At 38.9% G+C, this 19,300-nt stretch overlaps 1 protein-coding gene across 2 annotated transcripts in view; it reads right to left on the bottom strand.

Moving 5' to 3' along the window:
- CSMD3 (CUB and Sushi multiple domains 3) overlaps positions 1-19,300 on the bottom strand; it is a 1,174,472-nt gene that overhangs the window by 338,223 nt on the left and 816,949 nt on the right. For both annotated transcript variants that reach the window (XM_037892097.2, XM_043539165.1), the window contains one exon: positions 6,042-6,233. In XM_037892097.2, coding sequence (XP_037748025.1) covers positions 6,042-6,233 — 192 coding nt within the window. The remainder of the gene's footprint in view (positions 1-6,041; positions 6,234-19,300) is intronic.

Genomic DNA, 19,300 nt, shown 5'->3' with positions numbered 1-19,300 from the left:
GGAAATTGGAATCATGTTTTGCTAAAGGGGGAAATGGGAACAGGGACCCAGGTGTAAGGCTCTGTGGTGTCAGAGCTGGGAAGGGGGACACTAAGGAAGGAAACTGGAATCATGCTTGCTGGAAGTTCACCCCAATAAACATCAAATTGTTTGCACCTTTGGACTTCGGGTATTGTTGCTCTCTGTTCATGCGAGAAGGACCAGGGAAGTAAGTGGGTGAAGGAATAAGCCCCCTAACACATACCACCTCCACACTGGTACAATCTAGTGCTGAATAATCTAGGATTAATGATATTTACATTCACTTTTCTACAATGCCTTAATGGGAACTACTAGTAGGCTATGCCAGTAAAGCCTCAATAGCCATTGTTAATACCACTATATAGATCTGGTGGTGGAGGAAAGACGTGAACAGTGCAACTAATACCCTACCAAGTAATTCATAGCTCTGTCTAAGATGTTTTTAATGTCCACCATCTCCAAAAGGTCAGCCTAGAACCCATTAAATCTGTGTGGTAGTACCGGATGTGCTATCTCAGTGCCTTCAGGCTTTCCTTTTATTTGATTTTTTTTAATCTATTACATGCTGACAAGAACAATCAAATGCAGTTTCAATAGGGGTATTTTTGTTTTTAATCTGGGATAATCATTACTGAGAGATCTTCACAAAGAACAGAGCTGTTTGAAGTTTGGCCATCCTAGAATGATTTGAACAAATTAATCAAATATTGATAAGAACATTGCAACATTTTCTTTTCTTATTAATGCCAATTCTGCTATAAAAGACAAAACTATCTAGTTTCATGAAGATCTGATTTTTAAGATCAGTTTGGTTTTCCCTTGGTTAATTTTCTTTGTTTTAAAAATGGACTGTACAATTCCAGCAGCATGAACCATTATGTAATTACAACTCTAAAAAGACTGAAGATGTCACTTGCTTTAAAATACATTTAAATACAACTAGTTAATCCTCCCTGTAAATTGTTCTCTAGGCCACAGATCACTAACATGAATAAAAATAAAAGCTGTAAAGGATCTGTTACAGGGTATTTTCATTTGGTGTTTTTTGGTAGATATTGTATTCATGATGTTATTATGATATAGGCAGGGTTTCAGCTATTGCACAATTCTGTGAAAGTTTGCAGTGGAATCCACCCTTTGCAAAGCCCATCCTGGAGAACTGTGCTTCCTAATCAAACCTTCCACTTAAAAAAATAATTCTAGCTTTATTTTTTTGAAAATAAAGCCTTGAAAATCTGAACTACATGTAAAATTATGCAGTGCTGCCTTCTTGAATCTGCAGAAGGCCTGAAATATTTGAGAGATGATCTATGCCTCATTCATTTGAATAAGTTATGAAGTCTGAAACCTAAAGGTGACATTTTACTTGTCAGCATTATAAGATATTTGATAGCTCCAGAAACAGCAAATCTCTTTGTTGTCAGATGTTTGGCTGCTTGTGTTCCCTTTGTATGCTTTCCCAGCTTTGAGGAGGTAGCTGGCACAGCAGACCTTGAATGAACCACAAGATCAGGTAAGCTAGGAAGGCACCCGGGCAGGTTTATTGTTGACAAAGCACAGGCCTAGCTCCGCGGATCGATGTCTACAGTTACACTAGCACATGTATGCCCATGACAATGGATGCAGCTCAGTGAATGGCGGGACTTTCCATCTCCCCTAGGCTGGCCAAAGACACTCCCTCTAAGACTTTTGTATACACCGATACAAACAAGTTATGTTTTGCTACTCTGACATAGTTAATTATTTCCCCCTGACATGGGTTGTTACCACCCCATTACCTTTTACATGTTGGTTTGATCAAAACATCTCTATCCATTATACTGTCATCCTGACCTTATCTTTAAGAGAGGGCAGCGTGTTCCTGTTATATTTTGTGAGGGGGGTGTTTTTACCATACTTGGTATCAGGGTGTTCTGGTACCATCCTTCTGGAATGTGTTTGCATAAGTGTCCTGTGCCTAGCCTTTCTTAAGAATGTGTATGTTTTTGCAATATTGGCCCTGTTCTTGCCAGGTTCTGTGAGCTTGTGAGCAGGCAGAGCCTGACTTCTGCTAACTTTGCTTCTTTGCTTTCTATCAGCAAAGCTTGACGACTACTTTAGTTCAGGCCTTAGGCCTCACACCGGGCTTCTGCTACAAGGTCTTGTCTCAGGCTCTCTTTCTACTATACTATTAAATGTATTTATTTCATAATCACAAACTTACTGCACTCCCCAAACCACCCCAAAAAACCCTACCTATCCATGTCTAATGTTGTCATCTGCTATTAATACAAAAGTCTGTCACACTGAACTACAAGACCCATTGTACTGATTGTGTTTTTCTATTTCATATTTAATAAAAATACTATTTTTTTAAAAGTCACAGTATTTCTAGTTTGTCTCATCATACTGCCACAATGAAAGGAGACTCAAGGAGCTTGGCTTGTTTAGCCTAACCAAAAGAAGGCTGAGGGGAGATATGATTATCCCTCTGATATATTTAGAGAGATCAAATACCAGGGAGGGAGAGGAATTATTTAAGCTCAGTACCAATGTGGACACAAGAACAAATGGATATAAACTGGCCATCAGGAAGTTTAGACTTGAAATTAGACGAAGGTTTCTAACCATCAGAGGAGTGAAGTTTAGCTGATCGCCATATTTGGGGTCGGGACGGAATTTTCCTCCAGGGCAGATTGGAAGAGGCCCTGGGGGGTTTTCGCCTTCCTCTGCAGCATGGGTCACTTGCTGGAGGATTCTCTGCACCTTGAAGTCTTTAAACCACGAGTTCAATAGCTCAGACATAGGTCAAGGGATTGTTATAGGAGTGGGTGGGTGAGATTCTGTGGCCTGCGTTGTGCAGGAGGTCAGACTAGATGATCATAATGGTCCCTTCTGACCTTAAAGTCTATGTGTCTATGAAAATCTCCCATGCTATTTCAGTCCAATTTATCCAAGAATAGCACAAAGCCACAGGTAGAGCATATCTGGAAGGTAGTGTTAACTTATAAATATTATGATTATCTATCCATGTACTTCAATGTTCATGTATTAAAGCTCCCATTAATTAGGGAACTTAAATCATCATGGAAAAGCAGTTGCCAAATATACACTCTGTAGTTTTTATTATTGTTTTTGTTTGGGGGAGAAGCAAGACAAGGGAAGGAAAAGGAAACAGCATAATGCAATGCTTATTTTTGCCAATGCTTATTTTACACTAACTTCAGTAATTACATGCTCAAGACATGTTGGAATTACAGGGGCCCTCAAAACAGCAGAATTTCTAATTTTCAGATATTTAAAGATTCCAAATGAGTGTGTCAAAACTTAGCTCGTGGTAATTTTCTGGTGCTGTTGATATGCAGGTCTTTCTTACTATTCTGCCACAGAGTAGAAGAAGAGGATTGTCGCCAAAGGTAGTGTCATTAAACAGTCTCAATAATAGCAACATACTGTAGGAGTTTTCAGCATTAATATTAGGAGGAGAAAGGGGAGAACTTTTGGGGCATAAGAAATAATTTACACTCCCCTCCCCCAAAAAAAAAAAAAAAGCTGGGGCATGCAAATCAAGAGTTAGCCCTGCCTCTCATTTCCCCATCAAAGTGGTCATACGTATGGCAAACTGTCAGCCCCCACTAAACAATAAATTATGATGAAGTTAAGCCTGGAAAATATTACCGCCTAAGCCAATTCTGATGTCTGAGGATGGGCATGATGTAGCCTAAATAGTACCATTCTTATCTAGAAAGAACTACGAGGAAAGTAATAATGCAGTTCAAAGTGATTTCGAGTGCTTCTGACTAAAAAAGGAACATTAGAAACTCTTATAAAAAGAAAAGGAGTACTTGTGACACCTTAGAGAGTAACAAATTTGTTAGTCTCTAAGGTGCCACAAGTACTCCTTTTCTTTTTGCGAATACAGACTAACACGGCTGCTACTCTGAAACCTAGAAACTCTTATGGACACCAAGATAAGATCTGGATACCACTCCTCAGTCTTTTAGTAATAAATGCTCATAATAATGCATAGTCAACATTAAAATATTTAAAGCCTCATTTCATCCTAATATGCATAAATGGTTACTGTTATTGTGTGTCCAAATTAGGTGTTTGTGCACACACGTGTGGAAACTGCACACAGATATTAGGCAAGCGATTGCACTTACCCAGTTTAGAAAATCAGAGTATATATATTTATATCTACACCAAGAGAGGGAGAAAAAGAGAATACATGGTGTGTGCATGGTGTGTGTAGTAGTAGTAACAGTATAAAAGGGTTTTATTAATGATATTATAATTACTACTACTGGTTTAGAATTGGCTCATTATTCATGATTTGTAAAACTATGAACACATTATGCAAGTAATCTCACATAAATGCCAATAAATATCTTTATACTGCATCATATCACTAAACACTCTGCCAATGCTACTACAAGACATGTTTTCCAGACCTCAAAACAAATTCTGTAGCAATTTTATGAACCTCTTCCAATTTTTCAACTTTTTGAAGTGTGAATACCAGAACTGGGTACAAAAATTCTAGTAACCGTCTCACTAATTTCATATACAGACATAGTACCAAATCCGTATTTGACATCCCTCTGCTTATACATTCAAGGATCACATCTCTACTCTTTTAGCTACAGTATCACACTGAGAGCTCATGGTTATCTACCATGAGCCATAAGTCCTTTTCAGTGTCAGTGCATTTCAGGATAAAATCCCCCATCATTCAAGTGTGATCTATATTCTTTGCTCCTAGAGGTAGGACTTTCTATTTGGCTGCACTGAAGTGCATACTGTTCACATGAATACATTTTAGCAAGAGATGCAGGTTGATCTGTGTAACTGACTAGTGCTCATCATTATTTACTACTCCATCACTTTGTGTGTCTTCTGCAAATTTTAGCAGTAGTAATTTTATATTTACTTCCAGATCATTGATACGGATATTGAATAGCATTGCGCCAAGAACAGATCCCAGCAAGACCCACTAGAAACCCTCTGTTGGATGATGATTCTCTAGTGCAGAGTTCCCAAACTTGTTCCACCGCTTGTGCAGGGAAAGCCCCTGGCAGGCCAGGCCAGTTTGTTTACCTGTATGTTCCTCGGCCCGCGCCGCTTCCAGCAGCTCACATTGGACTGGAGCAGTGAACCACGGCCACTGGGAACTGCGATTGGCCAAACCTGCAGACGCAGCAGGTAAACAAACTGGCCTGGCCCGACAGGGGCTTTCTCTGCTCAAGCGGCGGAACAAGTTTGGGAACCACTGCTCTAGTGTAATTACTTTTTTGCTGATATATCAATCAGTTTTTAATTCATTTAATATTGGCTACACTGATTTTGTATAGTGCTCTTAAAAAAAATCAGAATGACATGTGTGGTTGAGTGAAATGTCTTACAGAAGTATAAGCAGATGACATCCTTAATCAAACTTCTGTTCTCATCAAGGAACAATATCGAGTTTGTTTGGCGTATTTTCCATAAACAACGCTGATCAGCATTAATTGCATTACCATCTTTTACTTCTTTACTGAGTGTGTCCCAGGTCAGTCTTTCCATGATTTTGCCCCAGATCAACATCAGGTTAACCAGCCTATAGTTACCCAGGTCATCCCATTTACCCGTTTTAAAGATTGGCACATTAGCTTTAATCCCAGTCCCCTGTAACTTCCCAACTGTTTGGTTTTGTTTCAAGTAAAAACTATTGGTGTCTTTGACATCTTCCCTCATGCTTCCTCTGTCACAGGCCATCTAATGGTAGATTATATGACCTGTGAAGAAGAGTATGAGAAAAGTGTGTTTGAGAGCCACCAGGCTGATAACTGAAGAAAGAAGAACAGGATAGTTTCCCACCAGATCTTTTACAAAGTGATTTGTCAGATGCACAGTACTCCTTAGAGCTAGTTCCATACGTTTTTGAAGGTGGACCAATAACATATCTTTACATAAAAGCAGGGTTATAGTACTGTTTGACGAACTGCGGTTTGGTTTCACAATTAGAAAAGCATTTCCATTTTCTCTTGTTTTCTGCATACCTATACAGACTGGTGGGCTGGGCTGCCAGAAGTACCGATTTTCTACCTGAATGCAGGTTATCCTCTCATCTCCTTGCAGCTCATATCCAGGGTCACACTGAAAAATAACAGTGTCTCCAGGTTCTCTTCCATCCCCATTTCGAGTTCCGTTCATAGGAACACCAGGATCACGGCAAGCAGTGGCTACAGAACCTAACAAGGACAAAAGAAATGTCAGCTTTTAATTCACATTAATTATACTGTATGTTTTTCAGATCTGTTAAGTCGTTCTTCCAGTCCCAACAAGCTTCCATGTGGTTTGGGGAAATTAACCAAAAATTAGCCAGTTAAAATGCTTCTTTGATACAATTATTCATTTTATTTGCCATTTGTTTTAATTACTGAATGTCACGTATTATATATATTTTTTCTGTGTAGCATTTCAATACTGACAATGCACTCATATATTTGCTAGCAGACTTTACAATCTGAGTTGCTAAACACAGGGACATTTTGGAGAATGAGAAAGCTGGGCTCAAGAAGAGCAAGTTGCATAATTCATTTGTGCACCACTACATCTCCAGATGTTATAAATACTGTTTTTCTTAAATGTATCCATTGTTTAATATTTTGTAACAAACCTTGACGTCACTTTTAATACACACATTATGTAGCCACATTCTGTCCCACTTTTGTAACTGTTGATGCACTGGCCTATTAAAAATATGAATGCACTTTACTCAGATAGAACTTGCAATCAAAGTACCAGCAAGCAGAATTGAGCTCATGTAACATGTCTAACTCAGCATTTCCACACACGATTACTCCGATTGCGCGTATAATCACATTAACTTCTAGAGCAAATGTGCACATAGATTGTTTAATATCTTCCCCTAAACTTTATGTATTATATACTATGGCCAAAATATTCAATTTTACATCTAAAATACATTCTGCCTACTTACATGCCACCTACAATGCATGTGTATATATATAATAGTAATGTTCTCATATCCTGCCCTTAACAATTGAATAGCATGACTGTGCACTATTGAACAATTGCTGCATTCCATCCTAATGGTGCCTGAAGTGATTCTTACAAACAGTTTGGGACCTGGTGGGAGAACGCTGGTACTATAAAATGTAAGGTGATAGTACTGGCATATCTTATTGTTTATATATTGTTTTTTTCCCATAAGTGGGTAAGCACTTGCACCTTTAAGGTGAGGGGAAAAAAAAGTATCTATCATCTCAAATTATAAACCTCACTTTGTGTGACCTCCAGCAACATGCTGATAAAACATGCACGCATGCCCTTCCCACCCCAAGACATTTGTCACCACTGGTATCACTGACCTTCTTTAGAGGTTTCTAGAGAAAATGGATGAAGTTCCTCTCCTCTGGGATTTTTATTATTAATTATTATTATTATTATTATTATTATTTTATTCTTTCTGATACTAATTCCTTTTTACCTCCCAACTCTAACTTTTCAACTATGGAGGAACTCTGGAGATCAAGGTAGAGACTGCCTCAGTATTGCTGAATTGTACGCACCCAATTCTCTTCCCAGCCTGTACATCCCATCACTGGATCATGGCAAAAGGCTAACACAATCCCTCCTAGAGGCCCCAAAGTGGTGGTGCAGCTCCACACATCCCCAGCACAGGCCATTGTATGTCAGGCACAAGTTAACCCTAAACCAGTTAAAGTTATTTGATAGCTCATCTTGCACCTTCAGGGAGTTAGCTGCCAACTGTCATATCTGTTATCCTTACCGTATACTGGCGTGTTTAACTTACTTTTGACTCCTCCTTCTCGACTATGTGAATTCACACCATTGATAAAGAAATAAGAATTTGCTGGACCAGAAACTTTTTTTCTCTCTTAAATCAAAGAGTTGGACACTAAAGATGGCACCTTCTCTGCCTATAAGTAATGTGACTGCTATTGAATTTGGATTTCTGGATAAGTCAGATCTCATATATGAACTCATATAGGAGGTTTGACAATTTGCAAACACCTATGTAAGTTTATCTGACAAACTGCACAGTTAGCTACTAATTTAGAATATACAGTTTCACATTAAACAGACAGTCTCACTTACATTTTAAAATGTAAGAGCTTATTCTCTCACATAGATGAGGTAAGAAAAAAATCACATATCAGGTATTTAAGACTCATTGGTGCTCTTGAAAGGATAGATACATCTGATTTTCCTTTGCTTTATGGGAATAGCTAAATGAGTTCTTACATTTGTCTAATGTGGAGAATTCTACTCCAGTGCTTTTATTTAAGAGATTTCTTAAAATATGGGGTGGGGGGAAGGGGGAAATCTCAACCGCATCTCTATTGGTAATTTACGCACCCCTCTCATTCTATAACATGTTTCAGAGTAACAGCCGTGTTAATCTGTATTTGCAAAAAGAAAAGGAGTACTTGTGGCACCTTAGAGACTGACCAATTTATTTGAGCATAAGCTTTCGTGAGCTACAGCTCACTTCATCGGATGCACATTGTGGAAAGTACAGAACACGTTTTTATACACACAAACCATGAAAAAATGGGTGATTATCACTACAAAAGGTTTTCTCTCCCCCGACCCCACTCTCCTGCTGGTAATAGCTTATGTAAAGTGATCACTCTCCTTACAATGTGTATGATAATCAAGGTGGGCCATTATCAGCACAAATCCAGGTTTTCTACCCCTTCCCCCCCACCCCCCCCCAAAAAACCCCACTCTCCTGTTGGTAATAGCTCTATCAAGCATTCTTACAACTACAATACCCACCTGCAGAAGTGAAGAAACAGATTGATAGAGCCAGAAGAGTTCCCAGAAGTCACCTACTACAGGACAGGCCTAACAAAGAAAATAACAGAACGCCACTAGCCGTCATCTTCAGCCCCCAACTAAAACCCCTCCAATGCATTATCAAGGATTTACAACCTATCCTGAAGGATGACCTAACACTCTCACAAATCTTGGGAGACAGGCCAGTCCTTGCCTACAGACAGCCCCCCAACCTGAAGCGAATACTCACCAGCAACCACATACCACACAACAGAACCACTAACCCAGGAACTTATTCTTGCAACAAAGCCCATTGCCAAGTGTGCCCACATATCTATTCAGGGGACACCATCACAGGGCCTAATAACATCAGCCACACTATCAGAGGCTCGTTCACCTGCACATCTACCAATGTGATATATGCCATCATGTGCCAGCAATGCCCCTCTGCCATGTACATTGGTCAAACTGGACAGTCTCTACGTAAAAGAATAAATGGACACAAATCAGATGTCAAGAATTATAACATTCATAAACTAGTCGGAGAACACTTCAATCTCTCTGTCACGCGATTACAGACATGAACGTCGCGATACTACAACAGAAAAATTTCAAATCCAGACTCCAGCGACAGACTGCTGAATTGGAATTCATTTGCAAATTGGATACAATTAACTTAGGCTTGAATAGAGACTGGGAGTGGCTAAGTCATCATGCAAGATAACCTATTTCCCCTTGTTTTTTCGTACCCCCCCCCCAGACGTTCTTGTTAAACCCTGGATTTGTGCTGGAAATGGCCCACCTTGATCATCATACACATTGTAAGGAGAGTCATCACTTTAGATAAGCTATTACCAACAGGAGAGTGTTTTTTTTGGGGGGGGGGGGGGAATGTCGGGGGGGGGGGGGGGAGAAAACCTTGATTTGTGCTGGTAATGGCCCACCTTGATTATCATACACATTGTAAGGAGAGTGATCACTTTACATTATTACCAGCAGGAGAGTGGGGTGGGGGGAGAGAAAACCTTTTGTAGTGATAATCACCCATTTTTTCATGGTTTGTGTGTATAAAAACGTCTTCTGTACTTTCCACAATATGCATCCGATGAAGTGAGCTGTAGCTCACGAAAGCTTATAACCAATTTATTTGAGCAGTCTCTAAGGTGCCACAAGTACTCCTTTTCTTTTTGCGAATACAGACTAACACGGCTGTTACTTCTTTATTCTATAACATGTTTTTTAAAGCAAAATTTCAAATGAATTCTTTTTCCACACCATCAAACTCTGCATTTATCCAAACTGCACACCTCTTTTACTTAAAAAAAGATGGAAAAACTTTCATCTAAGAGACACTGTAAATAAAACTGGGTCAGATCTATAGTTTCATATCCCAGTTAGAGTTCTGCTTATTTTTAAGTATTTAGAAGAGCAACCCAGAAAAAAGGAGAGGACACTGAACCGGTCTCACTTCAAGAATCAGATACAGAGTCCAAGACTGATATAAATTAATACTTTGTAGTTTAAATTTTGAAGAAAAAATAATTTACTATACAGTATTGATATAATCTACTTTTTTTTTGCATTGCTACATATGTTGGAATGCAATTTCTGTACTTTAACAAGCAAAGACTCTTTAGTCTTATGACAAGAAGAGCTGGTCCCTTTGAGTAATTTTTTATTATTATTATTATTATTTACTGTAAGCAGTCTGAAAACCTATAAATTACTAGAAGAGTTGGATAATTAAGACAGCTTGTCACACAATACTTTGGAAGTTTTATTCCCTATTTGTCAGTAATAGCTTTTCAAGGATACAGCTACATAACAATAGATGGTTGATAGATTTGTGGGGAAGATGGTGTATGGGTACTGCACTGGTTTTACCTACACAGATCTGCCATGCTTCTGATGCTTTTGAGTTTCTTATTTGTATCTGTATTAAAAATATGTATTAGGTTTGGGAGATACCATCAGTTCTACCAATTTTCTCCATTTAAAAGCACAGGGAACCTCTCTCAAACCAGCGGGCTCTTTTAAGATCATACCACTGTACACAGAAACAAACTGTGAAGAGAACTGATAAGAATATTTCTATTAAAAGTAAAAAACAACAAAAAAAAGCATGCTAATGTTTTTCCTCCCATTTTTTAGCCAGCATTATTTGGAACACTGATTTGAAAAGGTAGTCTTATATGTTGTTCTATATATGAAGTAATGTATTCTTAAAATACACTCAAATGGAATGCAATCTCTACTGGTATATACAAATCTTTTGTATTAAAACTTCCATTTGTAATCTTGTAATATGTATTATTTTTACTTCCTCCCAGATTCCATTTTCTGCTGTAAGAATAACTGAGGGTTAAAACCTAGCTAAAAGAATATATTATCTTCATAAGTTTTTCTTTCATAATATATTGCTGTTAATTTCAAAGGATCTTGTGTTTGTTCTACCCGGTGAAATTAATAGTTCTTTTATTGCATTTCTAATACTCATAGTTTCTTTGTCTGTTGACGGTGTCAATACCAACTTTCATCATTCAGCTATTAAAATTCAATAAATATAATTTTCAGCATAGTAAGAGATGGTTTGTAACTAGTCATTTCTCTCATGTGTTTGCTTTGAAGGGGAAAAGGAAGTGGTCAGATTCCTAGTAAAATAAAATACCCAGGATAAGTATTCTAGAATGCAGAAACATGCTTTACATAGGGCCAGATGCAAAAAAACCCAACCCCCCCCCCCCCCAAAAAAACGAACAAACAAACAAAAAAAATACCAAAAAAAAAAAAAAAAAAAACCCACAACTGACCAAAAAACAGAAAACAAAACCAATCTAACACTGCACATGCAGGAGACAGGAGTGGGCAAAAGCTCTATACTATGCATCCTCATGCAATCTATGCATCACTTGAGAATGGGGGTTATTCGGATACCACTAGTCCCACAACTTTCCCAACAGCTGCTTTGTATAACTCCTAGTCTAGTTTTCTGTGTCTGACACTCACTCATTATTAATACGGTTTGTATTTTTTTCTGAAATGCATTTATCGTCTTTGTGAGGTGTCTTTTTTTATTGGATTTTTGTCTTGCTTTCTACTCCTTATTCTCTCTTTTGTCTCATTTTTATGCCTTTTTTATTTCCTTTCTTCCTTCCACCTCTCTCTCGTCAACTGTCTTAAGTACCTTCTGGCTGTATTGAAGAATCCCTTTCTATTAGCTGTTCAATTCTCTCAATCATCTTTCCCTATGAAAATTTGTGGAGTAAGCACAAATTCTAGCAAAGATAAAGTCCCTTATAACCTTGCTATTACACCTGCAATGCAGTCTTGAAAGAAGTATTTCTGTGAAGTGAATGGAGCTGGCTACCACAGCTTATCATAAGCTTGTTGATAGACTGTAAAGCTCCTTGTGACATGCTCAATTAAAAATTGTGTGTAAGGACAATCTGCATTATATTCTTATCTTGGCAGTAATTAATTTGTGGTGCAACAAAAGGACCCCTACTGATCACAGCTATTGAACTTTGTGGTGAAGTTATGAAACATACATATATTGCTGCAAGCTATATTTCATATGGGAAAAGGACTCTGATCCAATGCTCAGTTTAATAGCTATCACAGATCCACACAGCTCAAGGGAAGTATTAATAGAGTGAATATTTGTGTGTTGTCAGCAGGTGTCATTGAACCTGGGACCTTTGGGGCTTAGTGCATAAGCCTCTACTGCATGAGCTAAAAGCCACATGCCCCTTAGCTAAGGCTATAGAGCAGACTCATTACTCTCTCTCTAAGAGGTCTCGGTGCCACTAGATGGGACAGAGCACCACACCCAGGTCGTGTGTGGGTTACATATGCATGCACGCACTCTGTGCGTGTGTGTGTGTTCGTTCACATGTGTGCGGTGTGCTCATGTGTGTGTTTGGTATGTGCATGTGTCTGCGGTGGGGATTCAGAGGGGTCGGGCAACTTTTACACCACGGTCACCCCAGCCAGGAGACACCAATGTAGATCAGGAATAACACCACTGAAGTCACTCAATGGCATTACACCAGTTTAAATATTTAAAGAGATTGATCACTTTCAGGCCAATTACTCTAGCCCAATGGTGGACTTGTGTGAGATTTAGACCGGGGAATGAGCGATAGCCCTGCTCAATCTAAGTGTTTGAGGCTAGCTAGACTGGGTTTGAACACCATATTGTCTGCTAATGTTCTATGCTCCGCTTAGAAATTAATTTAATTTAGAAACTAGGGATTGTAGAAAACTAAGAAAAAAAATCTATTACCAGAAGAATTAAGGAAAATAAGTAGGAGGTTCCCCCCCCCCATATTAAAAACAAAAATAATCCTAAGAAAAGTACTGGCCCAGTTCCTAGATGGAAATGGTAATATCATCAATAAATAATAATAATAATAATTAATAATAACAACAACAAAGCAGAAAAGGAAAAAGGGTTCAATAAATATTGCTGTTCTGAATTTGGGGAAAAAACACGATTTACTCTTCTCATAGTGATGATGATACTCTTTACATTTCAGTAGTAACTTACGAGGTTGTTAAACAGGAGCCACTAAAGATAGCCATTTTAGTTAGCCATAACAGTGATGGGTGATCTCTGGTAAGCTTTTAGCTTGAGTATAGGAACTTTCATTTTTTTTAAACCTGTTTTCTCTATAGTGCTTTTATCTTTAGAATAAAGATGCTTGCTTAGAAAAAAAGCAATCTCGTATCCTGTAATGGCTGGCAATACACTCTTCATAGCACTCACAGAGAGCATAACACGGGAGCTAGCATTTAGCTAGACTGGCTTGTTGGAAAGATCACCATGTATGGTAGGAAGCTGTGCATCCTTAAAATCCTGGTCAGGAGGGAGAGAGGAATACGTCTTTGCCCAAGAGAGGTGAGAGCTCGGAGCCAGAAACCTTAAGTGGGTGTCCTCAAAAGACTACGGAGGAGGGAATACAGGTGCAACTATCCTGAAACTGACAGGAATTACCGAGTTAATTATAGGCCTGGCAGTCTGACACTGGTCCCAGGCAAGAAAATGGAGCAGCTGATACAGGACTCCATTAATAAAGGATCAGTGACAATCAGCGTAAGTTTATGGAAGTTAGATCCTGTCACACTAACTTAATACACATTTTTGATGAGATTACAATTTAGTTAATAGAGGTAACAGTGTTAATATAAGACTTCTGTAAGGCATTTGACTTGGTCTCACATGACATTTTGCTTAAAAAAACCCACAAGAATGATACAAAATTAACATGACAAACATTAAATTGATTAAAAATGGACTGACTGAGAGGTCTCAATGGGGGAATCATCATCAAGCGAGTGTGTTTCTATTGAGATCCCTCAGGGATTGGTTCATGGCCCTATGATCTTTATTTTTTTTAATCAATAACCTGGAAGAGAACATAAATTATCACTGATAAAGTCTGCAAGGGGCACAAAGACTGGGGAGTGTTAAATAATGAAGAGGCCAAGTGATAGATACAGAGCGATCTGGAGTGCTTGGGCACAAGTGAACACTGTATGTTTTAGTGGTATGTAAATACATACATCTAGGAACAAAGAATGTAGGACATACTTACAAGATGGAGGGGGGGGCTCTATACTGGGAAGCAGTGACTCTTGGAAAATATTTGGGGGTTGTGTTGAATAATCAGTTGAACGGGAGCTCCCAGTGCAACACTGTAGCCAAAAAGGCTAATGAGATCCTTGGATACATAAACAGGGGAATCTTGATTAGCAATAGAGAGGGTTATTCTGCCTCTGAATTTGGCACTGGTGTGACCACCTCCTGGAATACTGTGTCCAGTTCTGGTGTCCACAATACAAGAAAGATGTTGATAAATTGGAGAAGGTTCAGAGAAGAGCCACAAGAGTAATTAAAGGTTTAGAAAACATGCTTTATAGGAATAGACTCATGGAGCTCAATCTATTTAGCTTAACAAAGAGAAGATTAAGGGGTCACTTGATCACAGTCTATAAGTACATGGGGAACAAATATTTCATAATGGGTTCTTCAGTCTAGCAAACAAAGGTATAACGAGATGCAAAGGCTGGAAGTTGAAGCTAAACAAATTCAGTCTGGAAATAAAGCATTAAAATTTTAACCATGAGGATAATTAATTATTGGAACAAGTTACCAAGAGTCATGGTGGATTCTCCATTCCTGGCAATTTTAAAATCAAGATTGGATTTTATTTTTTTTAATTCAAAAGAAATTATTTTGGGTAAGTTCTCTGGCCCATGTTCTAAGAACATAAGACTGGCCATATTGGGTCAGACCAATCGTCCATATAGCTCAGTATTTGTCTTCTGACAGTGGCTGGTGCTAGATGCTTCAGAGGAGTGAACAGAACAGCACAATTTATTGAGCAATTCATCCCCTATTGTCCAGTCCCAGCTTCTAGCAGTCAGAAGTTTAGGGACACCCAGAACATGAGGCTGCATCCCTGATCATCTTGGCTAATAGCCATTGAGGGAGCTATGGTCCATGAACTTATCTAATTCTTTTTTTCCCCAGTTATACTTTTGGCCTTCACAATATCCCCTGACAACAAGTTCCACAGGCTGACTCCATTATTTGAAGTACTTCCTTAAACCTGTTGTATACAAGAGGTCAAACCAGATAATCACAATGATCCTTTCTGGCTTTGAAATTTATGAATCTATTACTCCATGAGGCATGGTATAAAATGCATTGTCATGGAGTCCTCTAATAATCATGTACCGGTGTACATTCTTGTAAATAAAGTTGATATTCTGTGTCTATGTCAATCATTTCTATCTCAGAAAGGAAATAACATCCTCAGGGGGTTCAAAGTTTCCTGAAAATTCAAAAGCCATGACAATTTGTTATTTGACTGTTACTTCCAGGAGATGACAGCTCCATTTATATACAATAAAGCTATTTTTTGAACATAGCAATGTAGGTGTAATAATGTAACCACTGATAGAGTTAATTTGTAAAATGTATCAAGATTACTTGCAGTCAACAGTGATTTATAAATTGAGTTTTTTGAATGCATGGCAACTGTACTATAATTTAAAGGGCCCGATTCTCTTCTTTTATACTGGTATAAATCAGGAATAACACCACTGAATACGTGCCAAAGTGTTTTGGGTTGTTTTTCTTTGGCAGGGGAAGGGGAGCGGTTTGTGGCTTTGTTTGGTTTAACTTTATGGAATGCATTTTCAGGACACAGCCCTATTGTATTCAAACTCCAAGCTTCTCAAATTCCAAGCAATCTAGAAGCCAGAGCATCTCAGACAAAAAAACATTTCCCAAACAAGTTTATTCTTAACCTGTCTAAGCCCAATGTGTATTTCCAAACCCTATGCACCTTATTTAAGTCTTTCCATAAGTCGGGGTACTGTATTTCAAACTCATATTGTCCTGAACCAAGGGCAGTTCAGACAGTTGTTTAAAAAAAATCCAGACAGTTGTTTAAAAAATTCAAGCTGCCTCAAACCTGAGCTAACACCTTTACTTAAGTATTGACTTCAAATCTCACAATGACCATCCCAAATCCAACTTTTAGGAGCAGCTCTTCTCTGAAGAGTAATGGTGCAAAATGGCCACTCTGCTGTCAGACTGCACTTGACATATCTGCTGAATTACTGATTAAAATACATTCTAACTACTTTTAACTCCTGTAGCTTCTGTTGATCCAATACAGATTTGGGAGCAGTATCAACAAAATCATGAACTTAATTCCGATTGCAATGTGTGTGTGTGTGTATTTTCTGTGTTTCCCAAGTTTTAGAGCCCATGTAATTTTTAAAACTAGCAGTTACATAAACTTCTGCTTATTGGGCTTACAAATTCCTTGACATTGTCCTGGCTCCAAGCTGAGAAATTATATATTAATTATTAATTATTTTTATTAACAGTCATAGTTTGTATCTTTTAAGAAAGAAAAAAATGGGTAACAGACATGAGGTTAATACATTATACTACATTATTTTTTATTTACAAATTTCCTACAGATGGCTTTGAACAGAATGGATTTTAAAAGCAAAAAATACGGCACAGCCCTTATCAAGTCTTATTGGGTAATTTTCAGAGCTTTTTCTTTTCCAGTACGGCTCATAATTACATCTCTCTCTCTAAATATAACTATGCACTACTGAATGCTTTTTATTCCTTAACATTTGCCCACAGCTTCAAAACTGTGCTTGAAAACCAGTCCCAAATTAATTAATGGACATATGATTTCAGATACTAGGCTCAGCCAGGCAGATCACTTCCACTACTAGGTCTGGGAAATAGGACAGTATGGGTTGCCATACAGCAAAAAAGTGCCACCAAACAGGTTTGGAACCTATTTTATTTCAACAGAGCACTTTTTCCTTTTAGAGAAATTGGTGTCTATAATGTCTTCATTTCCACTTACACCATTTTTTCCTTCCAGTTATGATTGACCACAATATTTTCAGCCATTTTATACCAGCTCTATCCCCTCTTTGGATGTATGTAAGCCCTGCTTGCTTGGAGTGACACTCTGTCCCCCTCTAGTGGTGGCTATGCCAGCTAGAGATTGATGGACCTGCTACAGCCTTAGCTAAGAGAGATGTGTGTTTCAGCTCTGGCAGTCAAGGCTTGTGCATTTAGCTCAAGAGGTCCCAGGTTTGACACCCATTGCCCATGCCCCTGTGTGGGTTGGTGTTACATAGATATAGATACACACACACAGAGACAAATCTGATGGCAAATAACCAAATTCTCTGAAAGAAAAAAAATGCTCTTAGCTCAAGAAATATTCCCTAGACATTGAGAATCATGCCCATTATCACCCAGTTACTAATCTTCCTTCTTTGGAAGAGATTATTGAGAAGGTTGTAGTGAGACAATGCTAATTATATATCTGAAGCCCTCAGATTTTATTGACTCATGTCATTCTGGTTTTAGAATTGGAATGGAATGATACAGCATTGAAACTGCACTGGCCTCAGTCAATATCATTCTCTCTATCTACCTACCAGGCTCCCATTACCTCAGATATACAGACCTTCCAAGTATTTAGCAAGATAGCTAAATATTGTGAGATAGGAAATTATTGTCCCCAACTTACTGATGGGGAACTGAAAGACACAAAGCCTGACGGTATGTCTAACTGCAATGAAACACCCACACCTGTCCCATGTCAGCTGACTCAGCCTCATGGGGCTTGGCCAAGGGGCTGTTTAATTGTGGTGTAGACATTCAGGCTCAAGCTGGAGACAGACTCTGGGACCACATGAAGGGGGAGAGTCATAGAGCCTGGTTTCCAACCTGAGCCTGAACGTCTACACTGCAATTACACAGCCCCATAGCGTGAGCTCTGCAAGACCGAGTCAGCTGACACAGGCCAGTCGTGGGTATTTAATTGCAAGGTAGACTTAGCCTGAATTACTTGCCAAAGATCAGACAGGAAGTATATGGTAGAATTAAGCCCACATGTCTTTGAGTCCCACAACAGTGTCCAGATGAGTGGTGAGCAACCTGTGGCCCATGGGCCGCAAGCAACCCCTCAAGGTAATCTGATGATGGGCCACAAGACATTTTGCAGACATTGACCATCTGCAGGCACAGCCCCCTGCAGCTCCCAGTGGCCCTGGTTCACCGTTCCTGGCCTGCGGGAGCTTCGGGAACATGCCAGAAACCTCAACTATATAGTACATAATAGTTTATGACCAAAAAATATATAAGCAGTTTGAGCCAAGGTTGATCTTTAAGATGTGAGACCCCTTTGAACTCAACTAACTATTTAAAAGATGATCAGAAGACCCTCTGCTTATTTTTAGCTCCTGGGCATGGTAATTTGACTCAGTACATAATAAACTGTATATAACACTTTTCATCTGCAGATCTCAAAGCATTTTACAAAAGGGGAAATTGAGGCACAAAACAGTAAACTGATTTGCCCAAGGACAAACAGTGAGTCAGTAGCAAGGCCTGAAAAAAGAAACTATTGTTTCCTAACTTTCTGTAGCTCTCAATCTGCTCTCCACATTTCCTCGGTATAATCCAGAGGAGACTCTCTTCCTACAGAAAGACTTAGAGCGTGCACCAAGTCAACTTCCAGCAACCTTAACTGAGAAGTTCATTAACATGCTGTGACTTTTCTGTAGCAGGCTGTTCTCATAACTGCAGCAGAATAGACTGTAGACTAATCAATATAATAAGGGAAGCAAATACAAATTTACAATATGTCAAAGAAAGAAGAACTTGCATGTTAGTCAGCTGGGGAAAAAGCTTCTTTGCAGGTGGAGGACAGAGAGCAGCATGCCCAGGCCTCATGCAGCTTTCCTCCCTAATGGGGGCTGCTCCTCAGCCAGACGATCAAGATCCCCTTTATGTACAGTAGGAGCACGCAAACAACTTATTTTATTACCTGAATGCTACTATGGCTGGCCAGCTCCCACCACCACTTTAGATATTCAAATACTATGGTGAATGGGGTCATAAAAGTATCCATAGACAGACCCCTGTCTC

This window comes from Chelonia mydas, chromosome 2, assembly GCF_015237465.2.
Source record: "Chelonia mydas isolate rCheMyd1 chromosome 2, rCheMyd1.pri.v2, whole genome shotgun sequence".
Lineage (NCBI taxonomy): Eukaryota > Metazoa > Chordata > Testudines > Cheloniidae > Chelonia > Chelonia mydas.
The sequence above is the reverse complement of the archived record's forward strand: the minus strand, read 5'-3'. Positions and strand labels throughout refer to the sequence as shown.